The sequence below is a fragment of the Muscardinus avellanarius genome (genome assembly GCF_963383645.1).
Source record: "Muscardinus avellanarius genome assembly, chromosome: 13".
Lineage (NCBI taxonomy): Eukaryota > Metazoa > Chordata > Mammalia > Rodentia > Gliridae > Muscardinus > Muscardinus avellanarius.
In genome coordinates, this window is record NC_137799.1 from 5,653,514 (window position 1) to 5,672,770 (window position 19,257).

General features: G+C 56.1%; 1 protein-coding gene across 1 annotated transcript; it reads left to right on the forward strand.

The window, feature by feature from the left end:
* Nucleotides 1-645: 645 nt before the first annotated feature.
* On the forward strand, nt 646-15,542 carry FAM78A (family with sequence similarity 78 member A; the record flags this gene model as incomplete). The annotated part of the gene is made up of 2 exons (XM_080708623.1): nt 646-968; nt 15,014-15,542. 2 exons carry the CDS (start codon nt 646-648, stop codon nt 15,540-15,542), a joined length of 852 nt encoding a protein of 283 aa, XP_080564749.1.
* Nucleotides 15,543-19,257: the final 3,715 nt, after the last annotated feature.

The window sequence follows — 19,257 nt, forward strand, 5'->3', positions numbered from 1 at the left end:
CCATGCCCATAGAGTAAGGCGGCGCGGGGGGGCGCCGAGCCGGGCCGGGGGCGCCCGCGCCCCGCGGTGTCAGCGGAGATGTCACGGGCGGCGATTATTCGCTGGAGCGCGCGGCGCTGAGGCCGCCGCCGCCGGGGAGCCCGCCGGGGAGCCCGCCCGAGCCGCCGCGCCCCGCCAAGTTGGGCTCAACTCTGCCGCCGGCCCTCCACCCGCGGGTCCTCGCCGCGCCCGCCGCGCGCAGGTGGAGCAGCGGGAGGCGGGCGGAGTCGGTGCGGGGCCAGGCGCGAGCGCGGACCCCCGCCCGGCCGGCGACCCCCGCGCGGGCACCCGGAGCCCCCCACCCCGGGGCCGCAGCCGAGCCGCCTGCCCGGCCGCTGAGCTCCAAACTTTTCTCTCTCTCCTTCTCTCTCTCTCTCTCTCTTTTTAAACCCAAAGAATATCGGTGATTTTTGTCCACCGCTAGGAAAAGAAGAGAGCGCCTCGGGCTCTTGAGATGAGCAGAATCCTTATTTATAAACGGAGCCGCGGTAGTTATATGCAAACCCCCTTCTGAACCCCGCGAGTCTTCTGTCCTATGGATATCAGCCTCGAGGTCTGAGATTGGCTCGCGCGTCTGCACTGGGTCCGGCCGCCTCCCTGCTTTCAATGCCCGCTTCCCTCTGGGACTGCTGGCCTTCCCTGGAGATCAGAGCGATCTTGTGTGCCATGGGCTGTATTCAGAGCATCGGAGGTAAAGCCAGAGTCTTCCGGGAAGGGATCACGGTGATTGATGTGAAAGCCTCCATTGACCCCATCCCCACCAGCATCGACGAGTCCTCCAGCGTGGTCCTCCGCTACCGGACGCCCCACTTCAGGGCCTCGGCCCAGGTGGTCATGCCGCCCATCCCCAAGAAGGAGACGTGGATTGTGGGCTGGATCCAGGCGTGCAGCCACATGGAATTCTACAACCAGTACGGGGAGCAGGGCATGTGAGTACCGGGGACCCAGCTCAGCCGAGCCTGGAGAAGGGGCCTTCCCGGGCTGCGGGGAGGCTTGAGGCGGGTGTGCGAGTGGCCTGTGTCTCTGGGCTTGTTGCTTGTCGACCCACATTCAGGTCATGGCTCTGAGACCTCTTCTCTAATTGTCCCTGGCTCCCAGGGTTCCTGTGTCCTTCCCCGCGAGATGCCAAGAAAACCGTAACATTTCTTCCGGTGTCTCTTTCTTTGGCAAGCAAGCATGCCGTCTGCTTGAAGATTATCAGGGCCACAGGGTTCACCAGAGGGGGAGGCTGCTGCTCTGTCCCCGCGCCAGTCCGTGTGGCTGCCACTCGGGGCTCCCTGAAGCCTCCAGACCTCTCCGTGGGGATGTGGTGGGGCCCGAACTTGTCTCTCCTGTAGCGCGTCGTGCTAAAGGAGCCGCGCGTTGAAGATACCCAGTTTGCTTTGCCGCGGGGAGTCTGCCTCCCAGGCAGGGGCTTCGCGGGGACGGGACGCGTCTGGGTCCCGTGTCCCTCCGTTGGAGCCCTTGCTAGGGGTGGCTAGGAGAGCCCGCTGGCCGCTTCCCTGCAGCCTGGCCTTTGAAATGTCCCTAAGGTGGCCTAGGTCGCAGTGAGGACGCTGAAACCGTAGGGCTTTTTCTGACACGTCCTTTGACTCCAGAGAAGGCCCTGCCTGATGTGGTTAGAACAGCTGTAGATACTCTTGGGAAAGTCACTTGACTTGGTCACCCCAGGACAGCGGTGGTGAAAACAGCCATTTCTTTTTTTCTTTCCTTCCTTCTTTCCTTTCTTTCTTTCTCTTTTTGTGGTACTGCCAGGGGCTTTTCTGCCTCCGGGCTATACTCCCAGACCTATTTTTTTTTAATATTTTATTTGGAAACAGGGTCTCACTAAGTTGCCGAGAGCCTCACTACATGATTGAGGCTGGCTTCGAACCTGCGCGATCCTCCTGTTTCAGTCTCCCAAGCGCTGGGATTACAAGCGTGCGCCACCACGCCTGGCTTGAAAACAGCCATTTCTGAGCTCAAGCGCCCTACTGAGAGCTACCGGGGCCATGGGGAGCAGGACCCCCAGCTGACCCCCGGGAGTGGCCGTGGACACAGTCCCACAGCCCCTTGCTGGGCGGCTACCCCATGCCTGTCACTTTGGTGTTGGGAGAGAGGAAGAGGGGACTTTTAGGACCTGGGACTTATCACAGATGGGAGGCCGTCCTGGGCCACCTAGAAACAGCAGGCTGGGGAGGGTGGCCTTCTCTACTTAGCAACTCCAGGTGCTAAGGGCAGCAGGAGGGCCAGGGTCAAACTTAAAGCCTGGGTGTAACTTTGATCACTCCAAAGACCGTGGGGCCTGTGGGGCACCTGGATGTGCTTGCGGGGCAGGGGGGGGGGGCTCCAACAGTGCAGTCTTCACAAGAGAAGCTATCAGTGCGCTTTGGGCGGGGGACTGGCGTTTCCATTCCAGGAAGCGAAACGTGACTCTTAGCTATTTGGGGAGGACCTTTTTCCTGAGAAGCCTTGGGCCCCGAAGCCTCCCCTGGCCTTGCCAGGCATCCGGGACAGTTGTGGAGAAACAAAGGTTTTCCGAGGGGGGTTCAGACCAAGCCTGATGTTTTCCCTGAGTTGTCCTGGGGCGGCTGAGAGTCAGGGACCAGGGTGATGTCACCGCCGCTGTGCGAGTCCTCAGCTCCTCCTAGAGAGCCTCCTGGGTCTTGGATTCTGTGGTCAAGCAGAGCCAGGCGGGAGGTCAGAGGCTGTCGCTCCTTATCAGCAAACGGGGCTGGCTCAGCACGGTCCCTTCCCCGCTGCCGCCACTGTAGACACAACCCGTGTCAGGCAGCCAGCATCAGGCCCACTCTCCTTGAATACTTAAAGGTGGCAGCTGCCGGGCGTGGTGGCGCAGGCTTGTCATCCCCGCGCTTGGGAGGCGGAGATGGGAGGATCGCGCAGGTTCGAAGCCAGCCTCGCTGGCTTAAGAGACCCTGTTTCCAAATAAATATATAAAAAAAAGGTCTGGGGGTGTAGCCCGGAAGTAGAAGGGTTTCCAGGAACCCCAGTACCACCAAAAAAAAAAAAAAAAAAAAAGGTGGCAGCTGTCGTCCTTGATGAAGTCCCTGTCATTGGCACCTGTGATAGCGATTCTATCGGCCGGATGTCAGCGAGCCATCCATGGGATTTTTAGTGCCGAGGATCTTGGCCGAAACTACAGAAATAGGACAGATGTCAGCTACTCCTCATAACGGCTTTCCTCTCTGGCTAAGGCTTCCCCTTTCACCCAGGGGCCACGCCCCAACTTCTAAAAAGTTAAAAATAGCATTAGCCAGGGACCGTTGAAATGGCTAAAGGCCGCCCACCCCGTTTGCCCCTGGGGGTTCCTGCGCGCTCTCCCTCCCGGGGACACCTTCCATTGCATTCTCCCAGAGTGTGCAGGGTCCCAAAGCCCAGGTGGGGTAGGACCAGCGCTGGGGAGTGGGGGGCAGCATGGAGCACCCTGGCAGAATGAGGCTCAGGGGTTCCTCTCTAGAAGTCTTCTATAAATGGGCTTAAGGAGCGAGCCCTCCGAGGACTGCTGGGAGGAGGGGACTCCTGATTATCTTTGGGGGATCATAGCAATAAGTTTTATCAGTCACCCGAGGCCTTGAATGACCAAGGGGCGTGGTTCCTCCACCGCGCTGCAGACCTCTGCGTTACCGCACACCCGGTAGGCACCCAGGGCCCCTCTACAAGATGCCTGGATGCAGCCTTCTGCCAGGCTCCTTCCTGAGCGCAAACAGGAACATTTTGGTGGCGTTTAAAAGAACCTTCTAGTCTTCCCCGCCCGAGACTTCCTGGACAGCTACTATTTCTTAGTTTTTTCCTTTTTGTTGGTCCTGGGGATAGAATTCAGGGGCTTTCCACCTTGGAGCTAAACCCCTAACCCTTGTTATTTTATATATTTATTTTTGGTACTGGAAATTGAACCCAGAGGCATTCTACCTCCAAACTGCACCCCCAGCCCTATCTTTAAAATGTTTTTCAGTACTGGGGGTGGAGCCCAGGGGCGTTCTGCCTCCAAGCTACACCCCCAGTCCTGTTTTTTATTCTTTATTTTGAAACAGGGTCTCACTGAGTTACAAAGGGCCTCACTAAGTAGCTGAGGCTGGCCGTGAACCATGATCCTCCTGTCTCAGCCTCCCAAATGCTGGGATTATAAGTGCGTGCCACCACGCCTGGCTTAAATTTTTTAAAAAAAATGTTGAAACAGGGTTGATGAGAGTCTCACTACTTGCTGAGGCTGTCCTTGAACCTGTGATCCTCTCATCTCAGCCTTCCAAGTACTGGGATTAGAGGTGTGTGCCATCACACATGCCTTATTTTTTTAATTTTGAGGCTGGACTCAAATCTGCAGTCCTCTGGTCTCAGCCTCTCAGGTACTGGGATGACATCACCAGGCCTGGCTGTATTTGAGGTTTTTTTTAAAGCCCGTGTGTGGCGTGAAAGAAAGTGTAGCTGTGAGTTGGTGGGATTAGGCAGAAACCTCCACCAGCCAGAATCGTCCCTCCTCCGGGCCTGGGCCAGGGTAGGACACTCCTTCATGCGGGAGGCTGGCCTGGGCATGGGGAGACTTTGAGTACCATCTGTGGGCTCTGCCCTCTTGATGCCAGTAAACGCCCCCTCCATGGTGTGACAGTCACAGATGTCCCCAGACGTGGCCAGTGTCCCCCGGGAGGAGAAGGAGATCACCCTAGTTGAGAACAACAAAACTCAACTCCGATAGATGTGAATCACGAATCGCCTGTTATCCCAGTACTTGGGAGGCTGAGACAGGAAGATCACAGGCTCAAGGCCAGCCTCAGCAACTTAATGAGGCCCTCAGCAATTTAGTGAGATCCTATTTGAAAAATTAAAAAAAAATTTTTTTTTGCGGGTCTGGGGATGGAACCCAGGGGCATTCGACCTCCGAGCTACACCCCCTGCCCTAATTTTTATTCTTTATTTTGAAACCAGGTCTCACTGAGTTGCAGAGGGCCTCACTAAGTAGCTGAGGCTGTCTGCGAACCGCGATCCTCCGGTCTCAGCCTCCTGAATGCTGGGAGAGTACAAGCGTGTGCCACCACGCCCGGCAAATTAAAACATATTTTTAAAAAAGGGCTGGGGGCATAGCTTGAAGGTAGAATACCCTTGAATTCATTCCCCAGTACCAGAAAAGAAATCGAGAAAGCCAGGCATTGGGCTATAGTGGGCTGGGGAGGGACCCACCAGGAGGCCAAGGCTAGATTAGGGCTTCCGTTCTTCACAAATGGGTTCATGTCCAAAATATTAATTCCAAATACTTAAACCCCGAAATCCATAATACCCCAAGCGTTATCCCTGCCTGAAATTAATCTCTAAGCCAGGAGGAGAACTTTTTAGCATGACATTCTGGGCTGGAAGGATTCGAAATGGAATGATAACGCAGCAAACACCCCCTTCGGTAATGCCCCGACGTTGACGGGCTGGGAGATGCTCCCCGCCCCCCGCGCCAGCTTGCGGCGAGGATTCTATATGGTTTTGGGTCCAACCCACATCGCTTTAGAAGCCAGCCCCCCACACTGCCGGAGACACCTGCCTCCACAGGCGTCCTCCGCATTCCCCAGCTGCCACCTGTCAGCCCGCGTCGCCTTCCAAGTGACAAGGCGCAGCTTCTCGCCTGCGTGGGAGACGGTGCGCGCTGTCCTGGGCTCGCCCTGCTCGCTCTGCGTGGCAGAGTGCTGTTCTAGGTGCTGGGTGCTTCCCGTGCCCTTCTGTAGCAGGCAGGCCTGCGGCCATGAGCCCTGTGGGTCCCTCTGGCCCACGTGCCTGTCGACATAGGGTTAAGAGGGCTGGGCAGGGCGGGGAGCCGCTGCGCTGGGGTGAGCCCTGGGCTCCCCTTCCATCCCGTTATCTCTAGGATGCTCCCCAGGACTGGGGACGTCCTGATTTTAGTCTCCGAGACCTGCAGCTGCTTCCTTGAGGGGACTAGCCGCGCGCCAGCAGATGTGGGGACAGTCTGGAGGAATGTCCCTGCTGACCATGTGGCCTCTTCCTGAAGCCAGGCCCTGAGCTTCGGGCTCTGCACAATACAATCGAGGACGAGGCTTCCTCTCCGGGACCGGAAGGCGACCTCCCCCATCTGCCGGGCCTGGCTGAGGCCAGGGCGGGGTGGTGGGAGAGGGAAGTCCTTGTTTTGAGGCTTGGGGGTGGGAGGAAGTGGTGGGGGATGGTCTGGCCCAAAGAGAACTCCCTCTGGACAGGCGGTGGCTGCAGTCCTCGTCCACCTTCCCAGGGCTGGGAACGGGCTGTCCTCTGGGGACGCTCTAGAAGCCACCGGGGGCCAGACCCATCAGGGCAATGCCAGCCAGAACGCTGAGATCCTGTGCGGTTGGTGGACCTGGGTGGAAAAGACCAGGGTGCCCCTCGTCTATGGAGGAGAGCCCAGGCAGCTCCCGTCAGGCGAGCGTGGCTGTCCACATCGGCACGCCCTTCCATGGGGGCGCCTCACTTTTGGAGTCTAGCTCACAGGCCCCTTGTCCCCCAGCTCAGGGCTGGTTTATCAAGTCACCCAGCAAGGAAGCTCGCTTACGAATGAGTTAAGAGGCATGCAAACACAGGAGCTGGAGCGGAGAGATAGGGTGAGGACATCAACACCTGCAGTGTCCCTAATAGCAGGCGGAGCGTGGTGATGCACGTTTGTAATCCTAGTACTTGGGAGGCTGAGACAGGAAGATCGAGGGTTTGAGGACAGCCTCGGCCCGCAGCAGGATTCTCAGGAACCTAGGGAGACCCTGTTTCAAAATAAAGATTTAAAAAGCCAGGCATGAAAGCCAGGCGTGGTGGCGCACGCTTGTAACCCCAGCATTTGGGAGGCTGAGACAGGAGGATCGCGGTTCACGTCCAGCCTCGGCTACTTAGTGAGGCCCTCTGCAACTCAGTGAGACTGTTTCAAAGTAAAGAATAAAAAATAGGGCAGGGGGTGTAGCTCGGAGGTTGAATGCCCCTGGGTTCCATCCCCAGACCCGTGTGTGGTACCCGGGTTCAATCCCCAGTACCACACACACACACACACACACACACACACACACACACGGTGGGGGTGCAGCTAGATGGTAGAATGCCTCTGGGTTCAATCTCCAGTGACCCCCCCAAATATATAAAAAGCCCAGACAACTCTAGTGTCCTCATTAGGGGGGGTTATAGTGTGTCTCCAGGATAGAATAGAGGTTACTGCAAATGACCACGTGGACCTAGAGATTTTCTTCCCAGGTGGGAAAATCATTCTATACCATTTCTGTAGAAAAATAGAAAATAGAGCCGGGCGTGGTGGCGCACACTGTAATCCCCGCGCTCGGGAGGCTGAGACAGGAGGATCCCACAGATCTGAAGCCAGCCTCAGCTACTTAGTGAGGCTCTCAGCAACTTAGTGAGACCCTGTTTCTAATAAAATATAAAAATAGGTCTGGGAGTATAGCCCGGAGGTAGAAAGCCTCTGGGTTCCATCCCCAGTACCACACACACACAAAAAGAGAAAAATAGAAAATAGATGTGGCCAGGTGTGGTGGTACTGCCTGTAACCCCAATACTTGGGAGGCTAAGACAGGAGACTCATAGATTTGAGGACAGCCTCAGCAACACAGACAGACTCTCAGCAACCTCGTGAGACCTGTTTCCAAACAAAAGATAAAAAATGTGCCGAGTTCAGTCCCTAGTACCTGGGCATGGTGGCACACATCTGTAATCTCAGTATTTGGGAGGAGGAGGCAAGAGAACCATTGGTTCGAGGCCAGCCTCAGCAATTTAGAAGATCTTGTTTCAAATAAAACAGGGCTGGGGATGTAGCTTAGAGGTAGAATGCCCCAGAGTTCAGTCCCCAGCACCATAAAAGAAATATATTTTCTTTCTTTTTCTTTTTTCTTTTTTTGTTCTTACATACTGTAAGACAATAGCATAGGAACCCATTTATTTTAAAAAAGAAAACACTGGACTTGGTAACGTATCCTGTTGCAGAGAAAGGTCTAGAAGGATGTTTATCCAGCGGAACCTGGTGAGCAGGCACAGTGGGGGAAGAGGGAGATGGCAGAGAGGGCTTTCAGTTTTCACTTTATTTATATACTAATTTATGGCCTGTGGCCGGGCGTGGTGGCGCACGCTTGTAATCCCAGCCATTTGGGAGGCTGAGACAGGAGGATCTGGGTTCGCAGACAGCCTCAGCTACTCAGTGAGGCCCTCTGCAACTCAGTGAGACCCTGTTTCAAGGTAAAGAATAAAAAATGGTCTGGGGTGTAGCTCGGAGGTAGAATGGCCCTGGGTTCCATCCCCAGTACCATAAAAAAAAAAAAAAATTCTGGCCTGTGTTTTTAAAAAAGTACATAGTTTATAACTAAAAACTAAAATCCAGCAGGCACCGTGGGTCTTTCTGCCTCAGGGTAGGGCGTGGGGTGGGTAGGAAGCACACGGTTGTCTAGAAAGAGCGGGGCTTGTGCTGGGGAACCCCAGGGCGGGGTCGGGAGGAGGAACCTGGGGCCCCTCCGCGAGCTGGAGCAGGCGCGGGGTGGCGGGCCGCGCGGGGGCAGCTTCGCAAGGCGGGCGGGGACCAGGAACCTTCCCTGTGTGAAGGGACTTCTGCACACTAGCTTCTATAAAGTTGTTAGATTTTTCTAGAATGAGTGCTCTTTGCAAATTGTATCAAATTTCCAAAATCTACTAAGTTGGGGATCAGGTGACATCAGTCCTAAGTTCCCATCTGGCTCATGTGAGCGGCTGGGCCCAGGGAAAGACAGCCCCGTGCCCAGGCAGACCCTTGCCTGGACCTCAGGGCCCTCCCTGCCAAGGGGTTCCTCCTCCTCCTCCTCCTCCTCCTCCTCCTCCTCCTCCTCCTCCTCCTCCTCCTCCTCCTCCTTCTTCTTTCCAGTACTGGGGATGAAACCCAGGAGCATTCTACCTCCAAGCTACACCCCAGACCTATTTTTTAATTCTTTATTTTGAAACAGGGACTCAATGAGTCGCAGAGGGCCTCACTAAGTAGCTGAGGCTGGCTGCGAACCGTAATCTTCCTGTCTCAGCCTCCCGAATGCTGGGATGACAAGCGTGCGTCACCACGCCCGGCAGCCAACGCGTTCTGTTCCTTAAAGCCACCCATGCATGGCATTACAGGAGGTAGAAGGTGTTCTATTGAAATCACTGGATTGAGAGCTGAATTTTATATTTTATTTATTTATTATTTATTTATTTTTGTGGTTCTGGGGACTGAGCCCAGGGGCATCGTTCTATCTCCAAGCTACACCCCCAGACCTGCTTCTTATTTTGAAACAGGATCTAGCCTACTTGCTGAGACTGGTTTCAACCTTGCCATCCTCCTATCTCAGCCTCCCAAGTACTGGCTGGATTTTATTTTAAAGCAATACATTTAATGTATACTAGAAAACATCACTTGGGACGCTGAAGCAGGAAGATTGCAGGTTCGAGGACAGCCTTATCAACTTAGACGCCCTTGGCAACTTAGTGAGACCTTGTTTCAAAATAAACTAAACTAGACTGGGCATATAGTTCAGAAGTAAAACACCCCTGAGCTCAACCCCCAATACCATAAAAAATATATATTTAACATATATTTTCAATATATTTTAACATATTATATAAGTATATTTATATAAAATATATACACCTAAATAAAAAGGAATACAGAAACACATAGACGAGACGGAAATGAAGACGCATGTGTTGCTTGGTAAGCCCGGTCCTGGCCTGCGTGGCTTTAGGGTCCAGGGCTGGGGGTTCCTAGCCAGAGAGCCCTGGGGACCCCAAGATTTAATGGGAGACACAGGCTAGAGAGAGCACCCAGGCCTCCGCCCGCCACGCGCTGCCTACCGGTCCTCATTCCGGCCGTTCTTTCTGGCAGAGTCGGGAAGGGAGCTCATGTCGGCCTAGCAAAGGTCACAAGTCACTCCCAGCGTCTGTCTCAGAGGCCTGAAGTCCTGAGCTGGAGCCACCAGGTGACACCCTCAGGGGCAGCCTCCCTGTCCCCAGCCTCCAGCAGCAGCCTCTCTGCGCCCCAGGTGGCTCACAAGCAGGCCTGGTGCCACTCAGGCCCTCCACCTGCGTGCCTGTGTTCTGCACGCACCTGCTGCTGCTGAGAGCCCAGTGGGTAAGAGCCGGCTCAGAGCCGGGCGTGGTGGCGCACGCTTGTCATCCAGGACTTGGGAGGCTGAGACTGGAGGATCCCAGCTTTGTGGCCAGCCTCAGATACTTAGCAAGGCCCTCTGCAACTTAGTGAGACCCTGTTTCAAAATAAAATAAAATGGAGCTGGAAGTCTAATTCAAAGGTAGAATGTTCCTGAGTCCCATCCTCTGTCTCTGTCTCTGTCTCTGTCTCTGTCTCTCTCTCTCTCTCTCTCTCTCTCTCTCTCTCTCACACACACACACACACACACACACACACACACACACAGCCAGCTCCTGTGTGAGCTTCGGCCATGACCTTGAATCAGGCCTGTGATTTGCCCATCCCTCTTCTAGAAACGTGTCTGCAGCCCCCTCTCTCGGGCACGTGTGGCGCCTGGCTTGCCCTGCGTGGACAGTGCCAGCTGGCGCCAGCACCGCCATGGCGATAGCCCACCCGGCTAGTTGGGCTTGCCCCCACCTCTGCCGGGGCGGAGGCCGCGGCAGCTCCAGGGCCGGCTCCTCCGCTCCTCGGCTCCTCCGCTGCCCCGCAGACCCCAGCGGGCACGGCCAGCATCAGTCCTGCCTCGTTCTGGGCCTCACACAGGACGAATCCTGGCTGTGGCAGCACGCAGGGCAGGCCCGGCGCTGTCCTCTCTTGCCCTCGTGGTCCATCTGGGGAAGAGATTGCCCACAAATGAGGGCTTCATTAATCGCCCTGTTCACATGCCAGGAAGCAGCAGGACGCGGGTCCACTGGCATGGAGCACTGATGGGGCCCGCTGGCCGGTGTGAAGGGTCGGGCACGCCTCCCTGAGAGGAGGCCCCAGAGCCGAGTGGCCGGTCCCTGACTGGCCTAGGAGGAGGAGGATGCTGCTTCTGACCGAAGGTCCTGAGATGGGAGCTTGGGGGGGGGGTGTGCGCGGTGCCCGCGCGGGAACTGGGCTTTGACCACATCTGGATTCCAGAGCAATGGGGCGCGTGGCAGATTTAACGGCGTCGGAGAGACCTGCCCAGGTTGTATTTTTAAAGGGTCACAGGAGCCTGGATGCGGCTCAACCTCTAATCCCAGTATCAGGGAGGCTGAGACAGGAGAACTGCAGGCCAACCTCAGCAACTTAGCAAGGCCTTGCTTCAAAATACAAATAACTGCCTGGCATGGTGGGCACGCTTATAATCCCAGTACTTGGGAGGCTGAGACAGGAGGATCACAGGTTCGAAGCCAGCCTCAGAAGCTTAGTGAGCTTCTCAGCAATTTAGTGAGACCCTGTTTCCAAATAAATTACAAAATAGGTCTGGAAGCATAGCCTGGAGGTAGAAGGCCCCTGGGTTCTACCCCCAGTAACACAATAACAACAACAACAACAACAACAACAACAACAACAATAATAATAAATAAATAATTGCCGGGCATGGTGGTGCATGCCTGTAATCCCTGTACTTGGGAGGCTGAGAAAGGAGGGTCACAAGTTCAAGGACAGCCTCAGCAAGTAGTGAGACTCCCATCAACCTGGTGAGACTCTGTTTCCAAATAAGAAATAAAATCTGGCTGGGGTGTAGCTCAAAGGTAGAATTCCTGTGGATTCAATCCCCAGTACCACAAAATAAACAAATAAATAAATGGATAATTAATTATTTAATAAATAAAACAGCTAGGGGTATAGCTTGGAGGTAGAATGCCTCTGGTTCAATCCCCAGTACCAAGAAGAGAGAGAGAGAGAGAAAGAGGGAGAGGGAGAGGGAGAGAGAGATCAGGGGCCTCTGGGGAAAACAGACCGGAGGCTGGGAGGCCCAGGAGGGGTGAGGGTGAAGGCAGAGGGCTGGGGAACAGGGAGCAGGCCCGGGCATTGCCGCCGGCCAGGGCAGTGCCCAGTGCATCGGGTCACGGCACCGTGGCCACTGTGGTAACAGACATCCCGCAGGCCTCTGCTGGGGGGAGCAGCAGGAGTCGGGGTGTTATGAGATGCTGTGGAGGCCACTCCACACGAGCTGGGGCCCCCCAAAACATCCCGAGGTCCTGCTTCAAGCCTGCAGCTAACTGTCATCCTTTGGGGTCCCCACATCCCGGAGGACAGGGACAGGAGCGTGACCACAGGCCCTGTTGGTCTGTCTGTGACCTTGGAAGCAGAGTGGCTGCCATTCAGAGGCAATAGCCCTCCCTGGCAGCATGTTGAAATTTTTTTTTTTTTTTCGGTACTGGGGATGGAGCCCAGGAGCATTCTACCTCCAAGCTACACCCCCAGCCCTATTTTTAATTCTTTGTTTTGAAACAGGGTCTCACTGAGTTGCGAAGTAGCTAAGTAGCTGAGGCTGGCCTTGATCCTCCTGTCTCAGCCTCCCGAGTACTGGGATTACCAGCGTGCGCCATCAGGCCTGGAACGACCATTCTTTAATCTGAAAATACAAAGGAGGTCAAAACAAGCTTTAGGTCACATCAGGGCTGACAGATCTGTTAGTGCTAGAAGCTGGTGTCCAGTGCTGGCACCTCCCCCAGCGGTCCCCAGAAGGCCCGTCTGGCCACCTACTCTGCAGCCGGTGGTGGGCTGAGGTTGGACCCTTGCCCCAGGTCCCCGAAGCCACAGCCTTGACCGTGCTGCTCCCCCACAGTGCACTGGGGCTGCTGGTTTTTGTTTTGTTTTGTTTTTTTCAGTACTGGGGATTGAACCCAGGAGCAGTCTACCTCTACTCCCAGCCCTATTTTGTTTGTTTGTTTACTTTTTGCGGTACTAGGAGTTGAACCCAGGGGCATCCTACCTCCGAGCTATACCCCCAGCCCTATTTTTTATTCTTTATTTTGAAACAGGGTCTCACTGAGTTGCAGAGGGCCTCACTAAGTAGCCGAGGCTGGCTGCCAACCTACCATCCTCCTGTCTCAGCCTGCCAAGTACTGGGATTATAGCTACCACGCCATGTTTGTATTTTATTTTTTTTGTAGTGCTGGGGATTAAACTCAGGGATTTTACCACTAAGCTCCACCCTCAGCCTTTTTAAAAAAATTTGTGCTTTAAATTTTGAGACAGGCCGGCGTGGTGTCGCACGCTTGTAATCCCCGTGCTTGGGAGGTGGGGACAGAGGATCGCGCAGGTTCAGAGCCAGCCACACTGGCTTAAGAGACCCTGTTTCCAAATATATATATATAATAGGTCTGGGAGTGTAGCCCGGAGGTAGAAGGGTTTCCAGGAACCACAGTTCCAAAAAAAAAATTAATAATACTAATAATAATAAAATAGCAGATGTGGTGGTGGATGCTTGTAATTCCAGTACTTGGAAGTCTGAGACAGGAGGATCGCAGGTTTGCAGCTAGCCTCAGCTACTTAGTGAGGCCTCCGAAACTTAGTGAGGCCCTGTTTCAAAATTAAGAATAAAAAAAGGCTGGGTACCGCCTACATTACCAGTACCGCCAAAAAAAAAAAAAGAGAGAGAGAGAGAGAGAGAATAAAAATAGGCTTGGGGGGTGTGGCTTGGAGGTAGAATGCCCCTGGATTCACTCATTACTACCAAGAAAAAAAAATCTCTACCTGGTGTGGTGGCACACACATAATCACACACACACACACATGCGTGCGCGCACGCACATCCAGAGAAAAGAAAAGATGCGCCGCTGTCCACTGTCCGCTGTCCGCTTGCTCTGGGACACAGGGTCCCACGCAGCCGTGGCCCCAACCGCAGGGCCCTCGGGGCGGCAGCGCGGCTCAGGGACCAGCATCTCTACCCAGCCCCACACGACTGAACGAGAAGAAAGGGAAGTGGGGGCGGGTGAGGAAACTGTGCTGGGGACCTCAGCGAGGCGGCGGAGGCCCGCGCCTGACCTGCGGCATCCCACCCCACCCCCCGCCCAGACACCCCAAAGCCCAGGACGCCATACCCGTGCCGCTCCTCCTGCACACCCATGACACCACGGAGCCCTCCAGAAACAGGCTGTGTGTGTGTGCTGGGATTAAACCAGTACCTCTGAGCTATGCCCTCAGCCTTATTTTATTATTTTGTTTTGAAACAAGATCTCACTATTTTGAGAATCTCGCTACTTGCTGAGGCTGGCTGCAAACCATGTTCCTCCTGTCTCAGCCTCCCAAATGCTGGGATTACAAGTGCGTGCCACCAGACCCGGCTCCCCCAGCCTTATTTTATTCTTTTTTTTTGGGGGGGGGTTACTGGGGTGGAACCCAGAGGCTTTTTACCTCCGGGCTATACTCCGAGACCTATTTTATATTTTATTTGAAAACAGGGTCTCACTAAGTTGCTGAGAGCCTCACTAAGTAGCCGAGGCTGGTTTCGAACCTGTGCGATCCTCCTGTCTCAGCCTGCCAAACGCGGGGATTACAAGCGTGCGCCACCACGCCCGGCCCTTATTCTATTTCTTTAAGACAAGGTGTCTCTAAGTTGCTGAGGCTGACCTCCAACCTTCACTCCTTCTGTCTCAGCCTCAGATTGTGGGATTCCAAGCGCACACCACCGCGCCCGGGTGTTGGCCTGCCCTTCTCTGAGTTACTCTTATCACCAGTGCTGACGACAGGCCTCTGCTCTGTGCCTGCCAGCAAGCCACATAGGCGACGGGGCTGGGTCTGCTTGTTTGTGTCTGCTCTGTCCTCAGACCCAGGACAGACAGCCCAGGCCACCAGAAGCATTCAGAAAAGGCTTTTTCCTTTTTTCCTTTTTGCGATACTGGGAACGGAAGCCAGGAGCATTCTAGCTCCGAGCGACACCCCCAGTCCTATCTTTTATTCTTTATTTTGAAACCGGGTCTCACTGAGTTGCAGAGGGCCTCTAAGTAGCTGAGGCTGCCCGAGAACCGCGATCCTCCGGTCTCAGCCTCCCGAACGCTGCTGGGACGACAAGCCGGAGAAGGCTTGTTGATGACCGTGTGAGTGACCCGGCCCTCCTGTCCTCAGGTCCAGCTGGGAGCTCCCTGACCTCCAGGAGGGCAAGATCGAGGCCATCAGTGACTCGGACGGGGTCAACTACCCCTGGTACGGTAACACCACGGAGACCTGCACCATCGTGGGCCCCACCAAGAGAGACTCCAGGTTCATCATTAGCATGAATGACAATTTCTACCCCAGCGTCACGTGGGCCGTGCCGGTCAGCGAGAGCAACGTGGCCAGGCTGACCAACATCTACCGCGACCAGAGCTTCACCACCTGGCTGGTAGCCACCAACACCTCCACCAATGACATGATCATCCTGCAGACCCTGCACTGGCGCATGCAGCTGAGCATCGAGGTGAACCCCAGCCGGCCCCTGGGCCAGCGCGCCCGGCTGCGGGAGCCCATCGCCCAGGACCAGCCCAAAATCCTGACCAAGAACGAGCCCATCCCGCCCAGCGCCCTGGTCAAGCCCAACGCCAACGACGCCCAGGTCCTCATGTGGAGGCCCAAGTACGGGCAGCCGCTGGTGGTGATCCCACCCAAGTACCGGTAACAGCCAGCGCGCCCCGCTAGCGTAGACTGACACATAATAATACTGCTCAGATCCAAACCCCAGCGCGCTGGTCATTCAGCACATACAACCATTCTACCTTGTGCGGCGGGCGGATCTCGCTGTGCTGCGCCCCCGGCGGCCTCCTGCTTCCCACGGGTCAGGGAAGGGGAGACCCTGCTGGCCTGGCCCAGCCTGAGGCCGCCCTTCCGGGTCAACTGTGGTCTCCTCTCCTCACCATCCTCTCTCCATCTCAGTCCTCACTTGCAGCTGACTTCCTGAAACACTTGCTTTTTCTTTCCTTTTACTTTAACTCCTCTGTATGGGGTTCAGGGCCAGGAGGAGGAGGAGGAGCCGGCTACGGGAAAGCCCAGGCCTGGGGTCGGAGCCTGGCCTCCGCACACGCTCCCGCCTCCCCCGCCCTCCGCCACGCGGCCTTATGTAGACTTGCTTTGCCAAACTTCTGCCTTAAGCTGAATTTAAAGGAGAATGAAAAGGAAGCAGAGAGCACCCAGGATCTCTTCCCCACCGGACTCACATCTCCCGACGAGGCGGAGGTGGGGTCGGCGGGGTGAGGATCACCTGAGCCCCTATCCTGGTTGTCCTGGGAGAGGGGCAGGTGCAGATTTGAGCCCAGGACCAGCTGTTTGTTCTTTGTTTTGGCCTAACTGAAGCCTTTTCTCCACCCTGGGGGGCTAGCGGCGGTCCTGGCACCTGCCGGGAGGGGCAGATGGACACTGGCCCTCCTCTCGGCAGCCTTAACTTGCCTGGGTGGCCTGGGAGGAGGGGATGGTCCTCTGAGCAGGAGGTTCAGCCCAGGGAATTTTCACCCTTTCTTTCTGTCCCAGGACCCAGCCCCCAGGTCTGCAGGCTTCTCCTGGGGGTGCGGCTCTTCTGTTTCCATCCCATAGTCAGTCCTTAGCGCCTGGATGCCAGGCCCCAGGACCGCAGCACAGTCCCGACTTGAGCCTCAGTGGTCAGAAGGCACACACTTCTCTCTTGCCCTGCATCTTAGGACTTGGAGCTGGTGGCACTGCCCCCGGGCTGGCCTCCAGTGCTGCAGAGGAGCCCACAGAGGCTCCTGTTTCGTTCTCAGGGGATCCTGCTCCCAGGCTCCGAGCCCTCGTGGGGGCACCCGAGCCCTAGGAGCTCCTGGGTCTGAGGCGCATGGGAAGCAGGTGGTGGACAGTCTGCTCCTGTCCCCAAAGGTGGAAACCGATGCCCTGGGGCCCCGGGATGGGGGCTCTCAGTGGAGAAGCACTGAGCCATTGAGGGCCCGGACAGCACAGCGGTAGACTGAGTACAGCTACCGGTGTCTGGCCTTGGGCTCCACCCCCTGGAGCCCTTGGACTCGGTCCTGACAATGCCCAGGCTTCTTGTTCCTTTGAGCTGACCAGACCCATAGGGGTAGCAGTGCATGCAAACCCTGCTGGGTCAAGCACAGAAAACCACCTACTTCTGCAGAGGAGCCACTTGGAGTCGCCGGGACGACACGGGAGGGTGGGGGCGCCCAGGCCCTGTCTCTGCTCCTGTCGGGTGTATTCCCTCCAGGGGTGCTTAAAGCCTGGGCGGTCTCCAAGCCCAGCTCTTGCTCCTAGGCCCCAGCCACCCTGGAGCGCACTGGGCTGGAGTCGCCGCCGGCGCGGTGCTGAGGGAGCCCCTGCCAGGGCCAGGACCACCCTGGGAAGGGCAGGCTGCCCTGGTGCGGCCAGGGGCTCGGCCCCCAGAGCAGAGCTGCAGAAAGTGAGGGTCAGCCCGGGGAGACGTGGCCTCCTGTCTGGAGAGCCCTCGTACACTCAGGTCTTTCTTGCACTAAGAGGGGTCAGGAGGTGGGGTTCTCATCCTGGGCTAGGTGGTCACTAAGGGGATCCTTCCCGGAGGTGGGGCTGGGAGCAGTAGGAAGGGGGTCCTTAGCTGCTCAGGAGCACAGGGGCTCAAATTTGAGTGTGAACTATTGCTTGGAGCAGGGCGGCACCCCTCCCTGCATGCCCCGCCCCACCCACCTGGCCTGGCCCCCTCGCCACGAGACCCTTTCTCTCTACCCTCCTGCCTCACCGAAGACAGGGCTGGGGAGGTCCAGAGGCTGCAGGTCCAGCCAGGAACACTCGGCTGTGCTTGGCTGGGACCCTCAGAGCACAGACCCCCAGGCTTCCCGCCCACGTGGGGCCCCAACTCCTCTGATGTCCCCCCCCCTCCCCCGTGACGCGGACACTCCTTCCAGCAATAAGAACTGTGGAGAGTACTGTGAAAATGAGCCCAGGCCCTTACCAAGAGGTGCCAGACTCTTGAAAACAATGTACAATGAACCTTTTTTTTATTTTAAAAAACACAACTATAAAGAGAAATAAAATTAATTTTAAAGTAAGCCTGGCTAGGCTCTGGACATTTCTGAAGTGGTGATTCTGCTGGGGTGGAGGGCTGAGTTTGGGGGCCGCACAGGGCAGTGGGGCAGTATTTGGGCAGGTTGGTTTGAGGCTGGGATTCTGGGGCTCAGGGTCTGAGCACGGGGGAGCCCGCCAGCCACTCAGCAACCTGCTGCTGGCCAGGCCCCATCTCCATCTGGGCCATCTCGGGCAGTCTCAATCCTGCACCCAGACGTGCCCCTGGCTGCACCCCTGTGAAGGGGGGGTGGGAGGCTTGGAGGCCAAACTAGGACTTGGGGGCAGATTGGCTTTTTGTGTGTGGGGAGCACTGGGGGTCAAGCTCAGGGGCATCCTACTTCTAACCCTCAGCCTTTTTTATTTATTCTGTTTATGGTACTGGGGATGAAACCTTAAGGGCATTCCAACTCCAGGTTACATCCCCAGCCTCAGCGCTCTCTTATCCTTTTATTTTGAAACAAGGTCTCACTAAGTTGCTGAGACTAGCAGCAAACCTGCGATCCTCCTGTCTCGGCCTCCCAAGTACTGGGATTCTAAACATGCACCACAATGCTCAGCTAACTTTTGTTGTTGTTTTGTTTTGAAACAGAATCTTGCTAGGTTGCTGAGTCTCACCGCTTATGAGGCTGTCCTCGAACCTGCGATCCTCCTGTCTCAGCCTCCCAGGTACTGGGGTTACAGGCATGTGCCACTACACTCAGCTTATTGGTTACTATTATTAAGAAGCCCCCATGCAGCCGGGCGTGGTGGCTCATGCCTGTAATCCCAGTATTTGGGAGGCTGAGACAGGAGGATTGCAGGTGAGAGTCCAGCCTCAGCAAGCTTGTGAGGCCCTTTGCAATTTAGTCCCTGTTTCAAAATAAAAAATAAAATAAAACAGTGCTGGGGGGGCTGCTCACAGGCAGAATGCCCCTGGTTGAATCCCCAGAACTAAGGCACACACACACACAGAAGAAGGCCCCGTGCTGGTGCCTGGGGGTCTGGGCAGGAAACACGTTGTCCTCGTCCACTCCTTCCTGAAATCTTGGTCACTCTTGTTGGCCACTGCCAATCCCTTAAAAGAAGGGGTCACCGGCAGCTCGTCCAGGGGCCGGTGGCCTCTAGAGCAGCAGGGGAGACAGAGGTCCTGGCCACCCATGCTGGGCGTTGGGCTTCGGTCTCTGCTCTGGGCTCCTCGTGCCGCTGCCCACCCGCGGGGCTCTGCACCCTCCCTGCAGGAGAGAGACAGCCAAGCAGGAGACTGCGTCACAGGCTCTGCGCGCCCTCCACCTCGCGGCTGCTGCGTGGAGCCCTTCACCACTGTGGTCACAGAGTTGGCCTCTGAGCACTGCCCACAA